Consider the following 15,686-nt stretch of genomic DNA (forward strand, 5'->3'; position numbering starts at 1 on the left):
TTACTAGGAAATTATGATTCCAAGTAATTATCAACACAAGCTATATGATTGTCAATAAAGCCACCACAGGTATTCAGTGTTTTGGTTTCTTTTTAATTTCCCTGTAATAAGTCACTGTAATGAACTTCCTAGGAAGGAATAACTCCACTGCAGCGTGCCAACTGCCTGGTTTATGCCCTCTAGCCTGGCACGTCAAAGAACCAAGCAGCCTTGCGTGCTCGCGCTCAGCTGGGCAGAACACAAGCTGGGATTCATTGCGCTGCCTTCTCATCCCCGAATTTCAGAGAGCTTTTTGGGGAAACTCGTTCTGTTCTTCCGAGAACAGCTGCTCTGAGGACATTCCTAAACAACAGGCTTTTCCTGTACCAACAAGGTGCAGTCTGAGGTAGGAAACAGCGTCTGGGGGCACCAAACCTGACGGAAGTTGGGGAGCCCATCAACAGGGTGCAGTCAGCACCTGCCGGGAAGCCCGGCTGTGGGTTATGCTCCAGCACTGAGCCGGAGCTCACCAGGGGTGCCTGAGGACCAGAGTGGGCCCACCGACTCCTGTCACGCCTGGGCTGGGCTGGCAGAGCCACGGGAACGTGCTGCTCCCTCTGTCCCACTGCGTGCCCCATGGATCTCCTCGCTGTGCTGCTTCTCCTGCAGGTAGGTGCTGCATGGGGACGAGGGTGCTGTGCTGCCCCTGGGGTACTGGGGGTCCCTCTGCCATGCTGGGCCCTGCTGCAGTGCCCCCAGGGAGGAGATGATGCTGCCTTGACCCTAGACTCGGGCTCAGGGCTCCAGCTTTCAGTCCTCCTGGTGAGGATATGGGGCCTTCCATGCCTAGGCACAGCGTGCGGGTGCCTGGTGTTGATCCTGCTAGGTTTACGATCCCTTGCAGTAATTTTGTGGCATTTCCATAAGTGTTTCTGGGGGGTTTGTGGGCCTGAACTTGATTTGTATTTCTGGCAGCAACTCCACATCTGGCCAGAGCCATTGCTGTACAACAGGTGTGTGTGAAAGAGTGTGGAAGCCATAAAATACACAACTGAGCTCCAATATAATTAACAGTAGCTACACATAGACAAATAGGAAAGCAGGTTGGCTGGGGGGTCTAGTACAGACCAAATTAACTGAGTCTGGCAGATGGGAACCTGCCCCCAAGCTAATGAATGTGCTCTGCAAGAGCCAGGTTAAAGCCTTGCTTGCTGTTTCCACACCACGGAAGTTTTCTCCAGCTCATACAACAGTTTTATAGAATAGCTCAAAGGCTTCACTTGTGAAACCTCATTGCTTGGCAAGTTAGTAACCATGATGACCTTATCAGTATATTGTTTTTTCAGAAACAGGTCAGGAGGTAAAGGCCTGACCTTTGCCTGAGTTGAGCCAGTAAGAGCTTGGTTTCCTATCTTATATGGTGCTGGAGTCATCTGATGGGTCGTAAAAAAATCCAAACAAGCTTTCCTGTAAAAGCAGCAAGAGCTGAAAGGAAGGTATACAAGTTACCTGTGCGCTAATGATGACAGTGTAAGTTGAGTACTGTCATACTCCCTTGTGGTGGAAATTTTAAACAGAAAGCAGTGTTTGAAGCCTGTGCAGGTGTTTGAAGCCTGTGCAGGAAGCTTGAGCTTAGAAAAAGGCAAATTCAGCCAATTAGGGTATAGTCCCCATTCTCAATTTATTTCTCTCACCTGGATTGGAGACTTTGTCCAGTGTTCATCTTCTGGTAGATCAGCTATGTTTGGGACACTTAGAGTAACATAACAGTCTTTGAGAACCTGAAATACTCCCCAGGCTTAACTTTCACCACTAATAGGTTTATGTTGAGTGGATACCAGACGTCTAAAGGAGTGCAAGACAGACAGAGACAGAGGTGAATATTTTGAAAACTGAGATACTTGATTTAAGAAAATCCATAGAGATAGTACCATGGTGTTAGATGCAGTGTTTGTGTATTTCTGGAACCAGCACCACCTGACTGGAGAAATTAGTTTCAAGCTCTAAAGCCAATTGATTTGGAATGAGATGGACTATATTTGTAGAATTTCTACAGGTTTCTAGATTCAGCTACAACTTAATACAATGCTGTCAAAACCAAATCAATCTGTTTCTGTGAAGCACAAGTCCTCCTAGACAACATAACAATGGTTTCTTGCTAACCATACTTCTCACAATGACCTCTCTTTTTAATAAGGTTACTGCCACCAACAGTTTTTCTCATGACGTTGAAAATTTCAGTTTAAGACGAGCTGTCCAAAAGAAGAATACTCAGGTTTGTAGTCAATATTATTTAATAACAGATACAAAACTGTTAGTATGTAAACTATGACACTAAATACACTTATTTATCCAACAGCTGATAGATTCTTATCAATTAGACAGTCTACGTCCTTTACGACGTACAAAAAGGACATGGGTTATCACCACCATTGATGTTACAGAGGAGGAGGAAGGACCATTCCCAAAATATGCTGGACAGGTACAACCAATCTTTTAGTAAAAGTTTACCTTGAACCTCACAGTAAGGTACTCACCAACACGGATTTTTCTATAAAATACCAAAAGCAGGAGAGGGTAAGAACTGTGTATTTAACAGCTTTATTTTTTAAAACAAAACAAAACAAAACAAAACAACAACAACAACAAAACCTTTGTTCAGAATTGGCTTATTTAAACAGAGTAGTGGGTAGGATTGTCTGGTGTAGAAGAGAGATTTCTTCTTTTTATGGGAGGCTCTAGGAATACTCAGCGGAAAGAAGAGACTATAGGGTGGGAGAGGTATGAGTCATTGTACAGAGCTGTGTACCTGCACATTGTGCAGAGAGTAGTGATGCTGCAACCCAGAAAACTGTTGAGTTGGCTGAGAACAAGCCTACATAATGGCCTCATCTGCAAAGACAAAGTGGGCAGGAAGATAGTTGGTCTAAAGCTTTTTTACTTCTGTTCTGTCTTCCCTATTCACACCGTGTTGTGCTGTTTCTCTTTTCAAAAGCTGTTCAATAACAGGTCATTTAATACATCAGTAAAATATTTAATTAGTGGACCTGGGGTAGATGAATCTCCAGAGATTGGATTGTTTTCTATAGAAGATGATGAAAACGGGCATGTGTATGTACATCGTACCATTGACAGAGAAAAGACTCCATCTTTTCAGGTAATACACTTTAAAGAATACCTAAAACTCTTTGCAAATATTAACTGCTTTCTCATGGCCAAATGCTTCACAGAAATGAGGCAGACCAATAAGAATTTTAAGGGTGTATTTTCTTATTTGAAACCTGCAAAGATAGTTGTCTCAGCAGAGACCTATAGGGAACTTCCACCGTACTACTGTTGTGACATGTTTGGATTTCAAGTATCAGTATACTTCTGTTCTATCATTTTTCTTACTTGACCTTGGCTATATCCTACAAATGAAAAGTTTGTCCTGAAATTCAAAGTGTGTTACAGCTGTTTTTTAAACCCCCAAACTCCTAATCAAGATAATGGAACTAAAAAGTTAAGCATTACAAAAGGAAGTAGCTGCCAAGTCCTATTACAGTAACTTTACATGGGTACGCATATGTTCCTACTTAAAAAGCAGGAAAGTGTTCATAAGCAGTAAGTGTGACAAAAGAAATGTGATAAGTGTATGAACGAAATATGTGAGTGTGGGTTTGTTTTCTTATTGGAAAAAAAAATTGGTTATGGTCTCCTTTTGTTTATTCTATGATGATTTATACAAGCATCTCTGTGGATTAATTGTACCCACTTCATAGTTAAAGTTCCTTGTTCTCAGTGCAAAGTCCTGACTTCCACACTGAAAAGACAACTTTTGGAGAGCCTTTTATTCCCCCTCACTGGACATCTGGTTGGTCCAGGACATTTTTTGCTTGGTTTTAAAGCAGAAATAAGTGTAGCAAAGGGGACTTCAGAACTTATAACTGAAATGCAGCTAGAGAAAACTGAGTATACCTCTCAATTAAATACTTCAGAGTTGGGAAGCAGCTTTGAAATTCTTGTGTTTGGCCTCAAGGGTATTTACATATTTTACATTAAGCAGTTATTTCAAACAATGCAGATCCAGATTTTTTTAACTGATTTTTTTAAAGTATTGTTTAAGGTGATGGATGACCATTATGCATCTACTACCTTTGAAAAATGAATAAACGTCTTAACAATGCAAAGCCAAATGCTAGCTAAATATGACTGATGATGTTTCAAAATTCAAAGTTTCTTGTTCTATTCTGATATCTAAATGAGCTACTGTGTCACTGTTTATTTAGATACGTTTCGATATTGTGCACAGAGAAACTGGTCAGCCACTGGACCGCCCTTTATATTTCAAGATTAAAGTAAAAGATGTTAATGATAACGCACCTGAGTTTCCCGAAGAGGAATTCAGCATTTCAATAAGGGAGAACCACAGTGAAGGTAAGTGCCACCCAAACAATGGATACTACTGGTTTGTGTATGAATGCTTTCTTAATTCCTTTGTCCTTCTTTTACTTACCAAATCCATTCTTCTCCATAGGTTTTACTTAGTCCCTAAAATTATGAGTACTTATTTCATGTGAAGGGCTACTTCCTCCTGCTTGACTTGTCTGATTGTACATTAACATAATGTCAGAGACATTCTGGAAAAACTGCTGTGAAAATTGCTCATAACTGTAAGCCGAGGAGAGAGGAGACCGATCTGAACCACGGATCTGAAACCTGTGTGTGCACACCGTGTCACAGAAAAATGCTCAGACAAAGACTTAATCTCTGTTTGTGTTCACAAAGAACAGACATGTAGACACATGGGCATGGTGCTATCTCCTCTGGAGCTGGCCAAGAACTGTCATGAATACTACTGAATATTTTTGACAAAGTAATTCAGGAGTGCGATAACCCTTTCTATTGTCCATTGATACTGTGGGCAGATTTACCACCCAAATGAGGTGGAGTTGGGTCTTTCTGGGTATAACCATAGCCACAGGAGAAGCTGCAGTTGCTCTTAGGACCTGTGTGTCCAAGAGCGTGTAGATAGGCCTGAGAAACTCCATGTCAAGACTAGGCACTTGTATTAATGTCTCGATTCTTCATTCCAGATGACCCGGTTTTCCAAGTTACTGCCTTGGACAAAGATGAAAGTGGCACTGCTAATTCTCACGTGTCCTATTCTCTAAGTACGCAAATACCCCTTCTAGATGGATTCCCATTTGATATTGATCCTACCACAGGAACAATACATCTGTCTGGATGCCTGAATTATAAGGTGATGTACATATGGCAGCTTCTTGTAATTTAATGCCTAATCAATATTAACTACATATTAACTGGGTACGAGGAGAGGGGCAGTTTCACATCCAGCTTTGTAGCTATGACTGGTAAAAGGTGTGAACTGCTTCTGACCTGAGGTTGGAAATTCCTTCTGTTTTTCAGACTGCCAGCACTTTCAAACTTCTGGTGAAAGCCTATGACCAAGGAACTCCTCAGCTGTCATCTACTGCAACAGTGAATGTAGCTATTGAAGATGCAAACAACCACCCCCCTGTATTTACTAGGGATAATGTAAGGAAAAACATTATTACTTTATTTAGCCTTCCTAAATACAGTTCAGTCCTTCAAGTGGAGTGCTTAAGGCACTATGCAGTAGAAATAGGAACCCTCAGACCCTTTACAGGATCAGGCTAAAGCACTTGCAAATGTACTTTATATAATGGTATAGTGCTAGAAGAAATACCTCTTTAAAATGTGGATGGTAAGAGAGCACTTGACTACTGACTGTGATAAACTTGGTTAGATTTCTATGTACAGCACTAGAAGTTTTTTTTTTTCTCACAGCATAGCAATGGTGACAGACTAGCTTATTCTAATATATCTGAGAAGCTAAGGTCCAGATTACAATGCATTCTTCATAAATCTTCATAAATCTTCATAAAGATTATAAAGTAGCTCCACATGGTCTGGGTATTGGAACTGTGTCTCAGAATGAGCTAACAGACTTCTCATCTTGGAAATGGAAATAATCTTTATTTCTTTCCTTTCTGCTCCCAGTACCAGCTACAGATTTCAGAAGGCCGAGAACACTCAGCTGCATTATGGCTACAAGTGGAAGATGAAGATTCGCCTTACACTCCAGCTTGGAGAGCCAAATACACAATAATAAAAGGCAATGAGAAGGAACAATTCACCATTGAGACTGACCCAGACACAAATGAAGGCATTTTGAGTGTTATCAAGGTAATATTTATTGAGCAGACCGGAGGAACTGTAATAGATGAACTACAACATGGCAATGTGTTACATGGTCAGTCTGACTATAAGAATAATAGCTTAGCATCTTAACTGTTTCACGGCTGCCCTCTCAGTCCCTGGCATACAGAAGTATGAAAAAATATGACTGCCATATCAAAGATCATAATTGCTAATGCGACTCTTGTCTGGGGTTTTCAGCCTCTCAGCTATAAAGATGACTCTGAGAAGAGACTCATAATTTCTGTAGCAAATGAAGAACCTTTCTTCTCATGTGAAAATGGCATTGTGATGACCTCAAGCCTAGAACCCATGAACACAACTGTGAATATCAAGGTTACAGAGTTGCAAAATGTTCCTCAGTTTCATCCTCCTATACTTGTTGTCCAAAAAGAAGATGAGATGAAGCCTGGAAGAATGTTTAGAAAGTACCTTGCTACATATCCAGATGGTGGGCCAAATAAGATTAGGTAAGTGGACATGCTTTCATCTCTCAGAATAAGAAATAGTTTAAGAATATAAAGTGTTTGGTTTTTTTTTTGAGTTTTATATAGTATATATTCAAATGTGTATATATACATACACATGCATATTTACAGTTATATAAAGATACACATTAGAGGTGCAGGTTTACTACCAATAATGCTGCAGATCCAGATAGCTGGTTCTGTAAGATGAAATTTATAGGCCTTGTCAGTCCTTGGTTGCTCAATGTTTCTCTTGTCTTCAGAACAGTTTTGCCTAAAAACAGGCTGCATTATTTATATGTCACTTTTGACTACCAAATTTTGATGCTGTAGAAGGGACTAAGGTAAGTTTGGCTTTAAGAGTAATAATCTGATGTGGAAACAGATACATTCTGAACCCCTAAGAATGGATTTGACGGGGCTGTGCAAGGTATATTAGTACCACACGGGGAACTATTGGTTATGCAGAAACCTTCAACCTGTGATAGAGATAGCAAAAGTAAGCATCACTAACAAAAATACCTACAGAGCTTGAAAGAAAAAAGATGCAGCAGAAATGTTCTCTTCTTCAAAATTCACTTAAAGAAATGTGCTTCCTTGTAACTTTTTCCTTTCTTTTTAAGATATGAACTATCCCGTGACCCAGCTGGATGGCTGAGTGTAGATGAGAATTCTGGAGTTCTTACTGTAGTAAAAGAGTTTGATCAAGAATCCCCTTATGTGAACAACAGCCTGTACACCATCATCGTCCATGGTATTGGTCATGGTAAGCAGCCAGTCAGAAAATATTCAAGCACAACTGTTTGAGATGAGGTGCATGCTAGATACAAAATGATAGCAAGCCTACGAGTTTAAGTGGAGAATGGTTATTCAGAACACCCCAATAAACACTTGTGTCATGTGTGACTATTAGGATACCAGGTGCAGAGCTCCTGCCAATAGAATGGCTTTTGTCAATAGCCAGTTATAAGTATTTTACTGTTTCTTTTGCTCCTTTCTAGATACTCCACCACAGACTGGTACTGGCACCATCCTGCTTTATTTGTCTGACATTAAAGAGCATATGCCAACATTAGTGGATCCTTCTTTAGATGTATGTGACAAAAAAGAAATGAGGCCTCTCATTATAAAAGCTAAGTCTCCTTTGGTCCATTCACATTCTTGGCCATTTACATTTGAGCTTGCTGAAGACTCTGAAGATGTGAAGAGTACCTGGAAATTAGGAAGGAACTTTGGTGAGTTCTTCTGTCTATGCCCTTCATGAGAAGCCTATTGTCACTTACATCCCCTCTAGTTATTTCACTATCACTTACTTTATGGTCTGTTACTGGTTAGTCTCAAGGAGACTGAAAGGACATGGAAGAACAGCATTCAAAATCCAGTTTCTTCAATTTTGAAAAAACAAACAAACAAACAAACAAAAAAACACCAAACACAAAAAATTGTTCTTCATCACTACTGAGGACAGGGCCAGAAGCAATACACTCCAGTTGTGGGAAAGGAGACAAGACATCTGAGGAACAACTTCTGCATTTGAATGACCTCTGATGAATTCTAGAAGTTGTCAGTGCAGCTGTGCTAGAATGCAGCAAGATTGGGACACACCTTTTTGCCCAGAAGGCTCAGCAAGGTGATAGAACAGGATGCGGTTTTGTCCTATTCACCATGATGCACTAAGGGTGGAAAAACTGTTTGAAATTGGGTTGCAGATGAGTTTCCTTTTATTGTCAGAAGGCACTGTGGAGCATCAGACTTTTTTTCCATGAGTTTTGAAGGTCCTGCAGCAGAGTCCTGTATCTGGAGGGGGGAGGGGGGACAACCCAGTATATGCTGGGAGCTACCCAACTGGAAAGTAGCTCTGTAGAAAGGGACCTAGAAGTCCTGATGAACACAAAATTAAACATGAGTCAGCAATATACCCTTGACACCAAGATGGCTAACAGTGTTCTTGGATGCATTACACAAAGTATTGCCAGCAGGCAAGAGAGGTGATCCTGCCCCACCACTCAGCATTGTTGAGGGCACACCTGGAGTACAGTCTCCAGTTCTGGGCCCCCCAATACAAGAGAGACATGGACATACTGGAAAGAGTCCAGTGGAGGGCCACCAAGATGATCAAAGAACTGAAGCACTTCTCCTATGAGGAAAGGCCGAGAGAGCTGGGACTCTTCAGCCTGGAGAAGAGGAGGCTCAGGAGGAATCTCATTAATGTCTATAAATATGTAAAGGGATGGTACAAAGGGGCCACAAACTCTTTTTATTGCTGCTCAATTCCAGGCCAAGAGGCAATGGGCACAAACTAGAATACATGAGGTTTCACCAGAAAATCAGGAAGCACTTTACTGTGTGGGTGATGGAGCACCAGCACAGGTTGCCCAGAGAGGCTGTGGAGTCTTCCTCCTCAGAGATCTTCAAAAGTCACCTGAACCTGGCCCTGGGCAACCTGCTCTTGGTATCCTTGCTTGAACAGAGGGCAGATCAGATGACTTCTAGAGGTCTTTTCCAACCTCAGCCATTCTGTGATTCTTTGAAATAATTTGCTTGTCTTTTTAGTGGAGTCGGTGGAACTTTTGATGTTAAGAAGCCTCCCACAAGGTACCTATGTGGTGCCCTTCATTATTCGGGACAGGCGAGGACTTTCTACAAGGCAGAATCAGCATATAAGGCTCTGCTTTTGCCCAGATGGGCATGCATGTGAAGATTTACCACAAAGAGCTGTGAGATTTGGAGGTGGTGCCATTGCAATAATACTGACAGCTTTCTTACTACTATTGGGTGAGTAGCCTCACCAGACACCTGTGCTTAACCATACAGATCTGTTCGCAACATAAATTTCATCATTTCCTTTCTTCTTTCAACAGTTTCCAGTATTTTACTTTGTCAGTTTAATGTGCCACAATCTAAAAGCAAAGCTGTTTTTCTACCTCAAGAAGGTGAACAGACCTTTATCAACTATAATGAAGAGAGCAGTAAGCCATTGTGTCATGTAAGTGCAAAAACATATATCCTTGTGGCTAGAATCCTGAGAATGATGCTTGGTATAAATTATAGTGGGAAAAATAATGCAATATAGCTAAATTAGAAATAAATTTTACTTGCTGGAGATTCCAGCAGCATATGAAAAAATGTTGACACATTTTTTTTTCCCCAGCAACTTTCAGTTTGAGACTGACACTTCTTTTCATTAGTAATTGTCCTAAATATTTGGAAGTGCAATTTATTCTAAAATTCTTCTCACAGTACCTGAATTGATATGCAGGTAAATAAAACAAGTAAAATAAAACTAAATAAAACTTTACTTAGTTCTTGGTATAAGTGAAAAGGATCCATCATTCTTCATCTGATCAAAAACATGCCAGTCAACATCTTTGACTTAGCATACTGGCTAATCCTGTCCTGTGTGGATAGGATTTAAGAGTTATTTATTTATTTATTTATTTTAACTGGAAGATGTACTTTTGAGGTTTTGAAGGCTTTTGAGTTTGTTCTGCAGATTTTTGTGCTGCATTCTCTAATTTATGCAACAGACGTCTATTTTTGTTGCAAAGAATCCCTGAAGGAAATTCTGGTCTACATCAGTAAGTGACTGCCATGTGTTCTGGTCATAAGTATGTAATGTTCATCAAGAGATTCTAAAATAACCTCTGTTTTACAGCAGACAAAGAAAATGAAAACCATTTTTTTTTTTTTTTTTTTAATGTATGTAGAATTTGTAGAATCTAATTCCACAATGCTTAGTCTGTAGTTCGGAGCTACAAGTACCTATACAAGTAGACATTACAAAGCTCTGAGGTCATGTTGGTGCACTAGCAAGAAGCAATTCACTAAATTCAGAGGAATAAACATATTTAGCTACTGGAGATTACAAAAAGCACATACATGGTGGCTCCACGTATACAGGAAGTGTTTTATATATGCAGAAGACGAAACAGTCCCTGACCAGGAAAAGCTGCAATCTAATAGAGAAGACAGCACAAGAGAAATGGATGTAACAGAGAGAAAGCAGTTGGATTTATCTGTATCTGAAAGAAATTTTAGTAGGCAACTTTACACTGGTGAAACCTGAGAAACTGTGTTTATCTTTCAGAGTGGCCTGTACACTATACAAAAGACAGTCCAAGTAAGACACCATGATCACATCATACAGACAGTAGAAAAAATATTGAATCAGGTAAGAAAGCAGATGTTGAATCCCTCTTTTGTTGAGGTGGCTTGTAAGAATAGGAAAAAAAGCTTGCAAAACTGAAAAGCTGTTATTGCTTCAGCTACTCTGTCTGGCCACACCTAAAAAGCATTACTATTAAAAAAAAAAAAAAAAAAAAAAAGGGAATGTATTGGATGGAGGAACAGTCAGGACTCTTAGTTGCTGAAGATGCCATGTCTCCTAGACTTCTCGCTGAATATACCTGGTCACCCAACAGTTCTTGGAAAGCTGGAGACTTTCACCTGGAATGAATACTTCAAGACTAGGTGGTGGGGCTAAAATACTTTATATGACCATACCAGGATTAAAGTTTGTTTTCTTGCTATTTCATTTCTGTGGAAGCAAAGAAATCTTAGTTCTCTTGCCATATTCTGTCTGGTCATTGAACAGGCCTATTCTACACACTTCCTTGCACCAGACTGCATGCCTCCACACATTCATATTTACTTAGAGTTGTTTGTTCCAAGGCATATTAAAGTCTCCTTTCTGCCTCATTGGCACTTCAGGGGAAGATCAGGCTCTTGTGCTTTTCCATCTGAGAGTTTCAGTTCAACTGTTCTTTATCAGAGAGAAACCTATACTGTTCACTGTAGCCTCCTGCTTGCCTGTTTGATAACAGTATACTGTGAATCCCTTTAATTTCCCAAAGGGTAGTAGGAGCTTCCATGATGATTTGTGTTGTTTCTTCCCTTTAGAAATTGTATGACCAAAGCGCACTGGAACCTTACTGGGCAAGCTATGCACCTTGCATATATGCACTGGAAGGAGAACTGGAGAAAAGTAACTCCTTCCACTCTCTCTCCATGGGCAGTGACGACTTGCCCACAGATTTTTTGAACACTCTAGGACCAAAGTTTTCTGCTCTGGATGAAATCTGTCAGAAACGATTTTCGTCATTCAGTTAATCTCAAAAGGCTGTGAGTACTTTACAGTGTTGCAAAGGCAGCAGTGCTGACAAATTCAAAAGAACCCCCCCATCGATGTTTGAAAGTGTTGCACTGTATTTGCACCATGAGTACCTGTCTTTTATTCTGCCTGTCTATGCTGTTTGCATGCCTGCAGCCAAGAACATGGCACACGTGGAAGGTACGCTCTACTCTGAAGAGATGATGGAGTGATTTTGTCATATTCTGTGCAGACTTGCACAATGAGAAGGGCTATTTGGCTGGAAATTTAAGTGAAAGTTCCATATGGAATTAAACTACTCTTGAACAGCAAAGGCAATTACCAGTTAGGCCAGTGATACAGTCCTTTCTCCAGTAGATGGTCTCTTTAAATCTAAAATTATCCATGCAGATCTGACTTGATGATAAGATCTTTTCTTCCTAAATGATATTGAAACATCTAAGAGAAAGCCCACCTGTACTGTTAGTGTGACTGTATACTGCATAATAACCTGAGAGGTCTGCACCATCCTTGCCTTTTAGCCCAGAACAGGCACTTATTGAGTGCTTGCGTGCTTGTGCTGGCATCTGGTGGCTCTTAGTATTATTACACCATTGTAAACGATAAGTAGTAAGAAATTGATGGAGGACAAGGTATGGCTATCATCGAAATAGAAACCTTCTCTAAATTAGCTACAAGTGACCATGATAAGGAAATTCAAGGATTTCCTCAGGCATCACTGCTAAAACAGATGATATGATAAAGAAAGGATGGTTTCGATTTTCCCTATAGCAACAAATGTGTTACTTTTAAATTGCGTGGTTTGTACCTGTCTGTGTGCAACTGGCCCGTGGTTAGTTACAGCATGATGGCTAACAGTGTTACAAAACATGAATGAGGAAATAACAGCTCAGAAGATAGCATGCTGCCGTTAGGTAAGTTATGCATGCAACAAGAGGTGAAATTAGTCACAGTATTCTGTTCTGTTCCACTTCTGTGCTAAAAGAAAAATGCTCCGCCTGAGGCAAGCTCTAAGTCTGGTATCTAAGGCACTGTTCTTCTGTTTCAAAGTTTACTTAAACAATAAATTAGACTTTTGCTCAGATGTTATTAAATAATAATTCAAGGCTGGAAACTTCAGTCAAGTGTGATTAAAGAATCTGGCTGAATGCCAGGCAGCTAAGTTTTCCTAAATGCCAGCAGTAGGATCTGTTTACACAGTAAATCACTAGTCTGATAAACTGCCCTTAACTTAGAAGTCTGGATGGAAGACTTTAAATCAGCAGCACCACCAACACCACCAACAGCACAATAGCAAGATGACTTTTTTTTTTTTTTTTTTTTTTTACTGCGAACTGTAACCATAGTTGTAAGCTTAGAATTGTTTTGATTTGTTATCTCTGCTGAAAATTATGCAAGATTAAAAATAATAATCAAAGCGTTCTGTGTGTGTACTGTTCATGTAGACTTGTGTTGGGTCTGTAGCACAACAAACACCAAAACTCAAATAATTAAAATAATTTAACAAATAATAAATAATTAAAATCTTAATTTTACAGATAAGATACCAATTCACAGAAATTGTAAGCCAGCTCCCATAGTCAAAAAGAGACAGAGTGGATGAATATTTTTTCAGAAATCTTTTGGCATTATAATCATTGACATAACATTATAGTCATAATTCCTGTCAAGCTTGTCATTTATGCAATTACCTGGACAAAAAAATGTTTTTCCTTTTACTCATTAACCACTTGCAATCACAAATTCAGTAATGTGACAGTTGAACTCCCACTAACGATCACACTGTTGGTTGATATTTTTATCTATGTTACCTGTACGTACCATGTAAGTATATAATATTGTGGTGTTCAGCTCATTTGAATAATTATAGTGATATTTTTTACCTCACTATGCTCCCCCTATTTGGAATGAGTAATTTTATGTAACAATACATGACACAAACATGATACAAGCACCTAAATAACTCCACTCAATCGGCTGAAATCTCATATTGTCCCTGCTGCCAAAATATGGGCAGGTAAACTGTCATGCATCAGCTGGGGTCTCTGGACAACAACAAAACTCAGCAAGATCCAGAAGGTCTTGAGGTGTAGGTCAGGTCAGTGTGTCAGCTCCATATGAAAATTTCTTCTTTCTCCAATCTCTTCATCTCTAATAAGGTTTGAGCTGATGTTTCTACTCTAATGAGAGTGAAGGAAACCTAAATTAGTCTAGTAATTGCCCACTGTTTTAAAAGCTAGAAACATCTGCTTGAGATACCAGTGACTTTAGTGGAGTTTGGCAGCAGGAAGGCCCAGGCTGACGAGGTACACATTCACTGCTATGAACTAGAATCAAAAAGGTGTAGTTAGAGGTTTTTAAGAGACATGGTGATTAATAAGTAGTGAAAAATAGGAGTGAGAGCATTTCTCACATCACAGATTTTATCAGTCACACATTTGCAGGAAGCTAGTCACTAAACAGCTCTTAATCATGTGAGGCTGGGGTGTACGTCAGCAGATGGAGACAGGCGACTCAACACACAGTGAATATTATCTGTCAGTCTTTGGGCCCTCAAAATTGCTGTTGCCCTGTCTCTGCTGAGGGTGACAGCAAACCACCAGGCTGCTAGTGGCTGAGGGAGCTTTAAGATGTTTGCATGAAGGTTGGTACGACACATACCCCTGTTCTGCAAGTGCCTTGCAGTAAACCTGGGCTGACAGCCAGGCCATCGAGGCAAGGAAACTTGCCTCATTTCTTCCCAAAGCCCCTCTGCTTGTGCTTGGTGCACCCCAAGGCCAGGCAGACAGCTTACATGTTGCTTACAAAAGGAACTACATAAAATTGCCAGTCCTCGGGGGACAATGCCAGGCTGGCATCACAGGAGTGCACTGCACGCAAACAAAAGTATGGAGTACGGATGGCCTGAGCTTATGCTTTGCTCGTACATAATGGCAGAGTGAGTGTATGAAGCCTCTGGTTTGTTCAGGGTTTGCTTTAAACTAAGTACCTTCATGGCTTGCCGTTTCGTAAATGCTGGTGATGGGCTATAGTGTTTCAATTACCTGTTCACAGTGAGAGGTCTAATCATGACGCCTGTGAATCCCCATTACTTCTGGCCCCCGCTGTGCCCAAGTCAGTGGGAGTCCCAGCAGCACAAATGTTTATCTCTGCACAATCTTCATCTCTGTCTTTGTTTTGCCTCATTTATAAAAATCTTGCTTGAAAGTAAATGACACACAATCAGTAAAAGGGAAATTAATCACGCTGGAACTAAACTTCTGCCTCTAAGCTTTAAAGGAAACAGCAGAGAATGATCACAGGATGGTCCTACATAGAGTGGATGTCAGCATGTTAGTAATGAAATCTTTTTGTCTCACAAAGAAAGCATTTCCCCAGTTTGCTATTTCCTCTACTCTGCTGAGCAGTAGCAGATCCCATGGGATCTTTAGGCTGCCATAGAGGGAGTATATGTTTTAATCAAATCTTTTTGTGCCAGTTTGGGGTCATCTCCCTTCTGAAGGACACATTTGTCCTGGCTAAGATATCAAAAGAAGTCATTTAAAGGACAAATAAATGACAAGAGTCTTTATAAGCAAAGAGTAAACCACATGCTGAGTGGACTATAATTAGTTACTTCCATTAATGCTTTAGGTGTTGTTGTATTTCACAGTCCTAATAATTAAATGCCCTGCAATAGAGTGTTGGATTAAAAAAAATAAAAATCCCATAGGCCAAGCTGGGGATTTTTCTCAAGGTTTTCTGTGAGGAAGCAGAGAACAGATGTTGTAGCACTTGTGGTAGTGGCAAAGTTTCTCAACACATTTCAAAAGCCACTATTACCTTTAAAGAAACCAAAAATGGACGTTTTCTTTCTTACTATGTTATGATGCTGAAGCCTGAGAATAACAAGACATGCCAATAACACT

General features: G+C 40.2%; 1 protein-coding gene across 1 annotated transcript; it reads left to right on the plus strand.

Moving 5' to 3' along the window:
• Nucleotides 1-162: 162 nt before the first annotated feature.
• CDH26 (cadherin 26) lies at nucleotides 163-12,767 on the plus strand. The gene is made up of 15 exons (XM_005010459.6): nucleotides 163-648; nucleotides 2,177-2,254; nucleotides 2,339-2,461; nucleotides 2,975-3,136; nucleotides 4,248-4,395; nucleotides 5,055-5,221; nucleotides 5,389-5,517; nucleotides 6,004-6,189; nucleotides 6,403-6,671; nucleotides 7,292-7,434; nucleotides 7,670-7,903; nucleotides 9,222-9,443; nucleotides 9,530-9,654; nucleotides 10,756-10,839; nucleotides 11,568-12,767. The coding sequence occupies exons 1-15, from the start codon at nucleotides 616-618 to the stop codon at nucleotides 11,775-11,777; spliced, it is 2,313 nt and encodes a 770-aa protein (XP_005010516.2). The 5' UTR covers nucleotides 163-615; the 3' UTR covers nucleotides 11,778-12,767.
• The last annotated feature ends 2,919 nt before the right edge of the window (nucleotides 12,768-15,686 follow it).

This window comes from Anas platyrhynchos, chromosome 21, assembly GCF_047663525.1.
Source record: "Anas platyrhynchos isolate ZD024472 breed Pekin duck chromosome 21, IASCAAS_PekinDuck_T2T, whole genome shotgun sequence".
NCBI lineage: Eukaryota > Metazoa > Chordata > Aves > Anseriformes > Anatidae > Anas > Anas platyrhynchos.

Excerpts from the sequence above, each read along its gene's own strand:
- CDH26 (XM_005010459.6), top strand. The coding sequence starts at position 616 with ATGGATCTCCTCGCTGTGCTGCTTCTCCTGCAG. Across the intron at positions 5,518-6,003 it reads CTGTATTTACTAGGGATAAT|TACCAGCTACAGATTTCAGA; the intron begins GTAAGGAAAAAC and ends TTCTGCTCCCAG. Across the intron at positions 6,190-6,402 it reads GCATTTTGAGTGTTATCAAG|CCTCTCAGCTATAAAGATGA; the intron begins GTAATATTTATT and ends TGGGGTTTTCAG.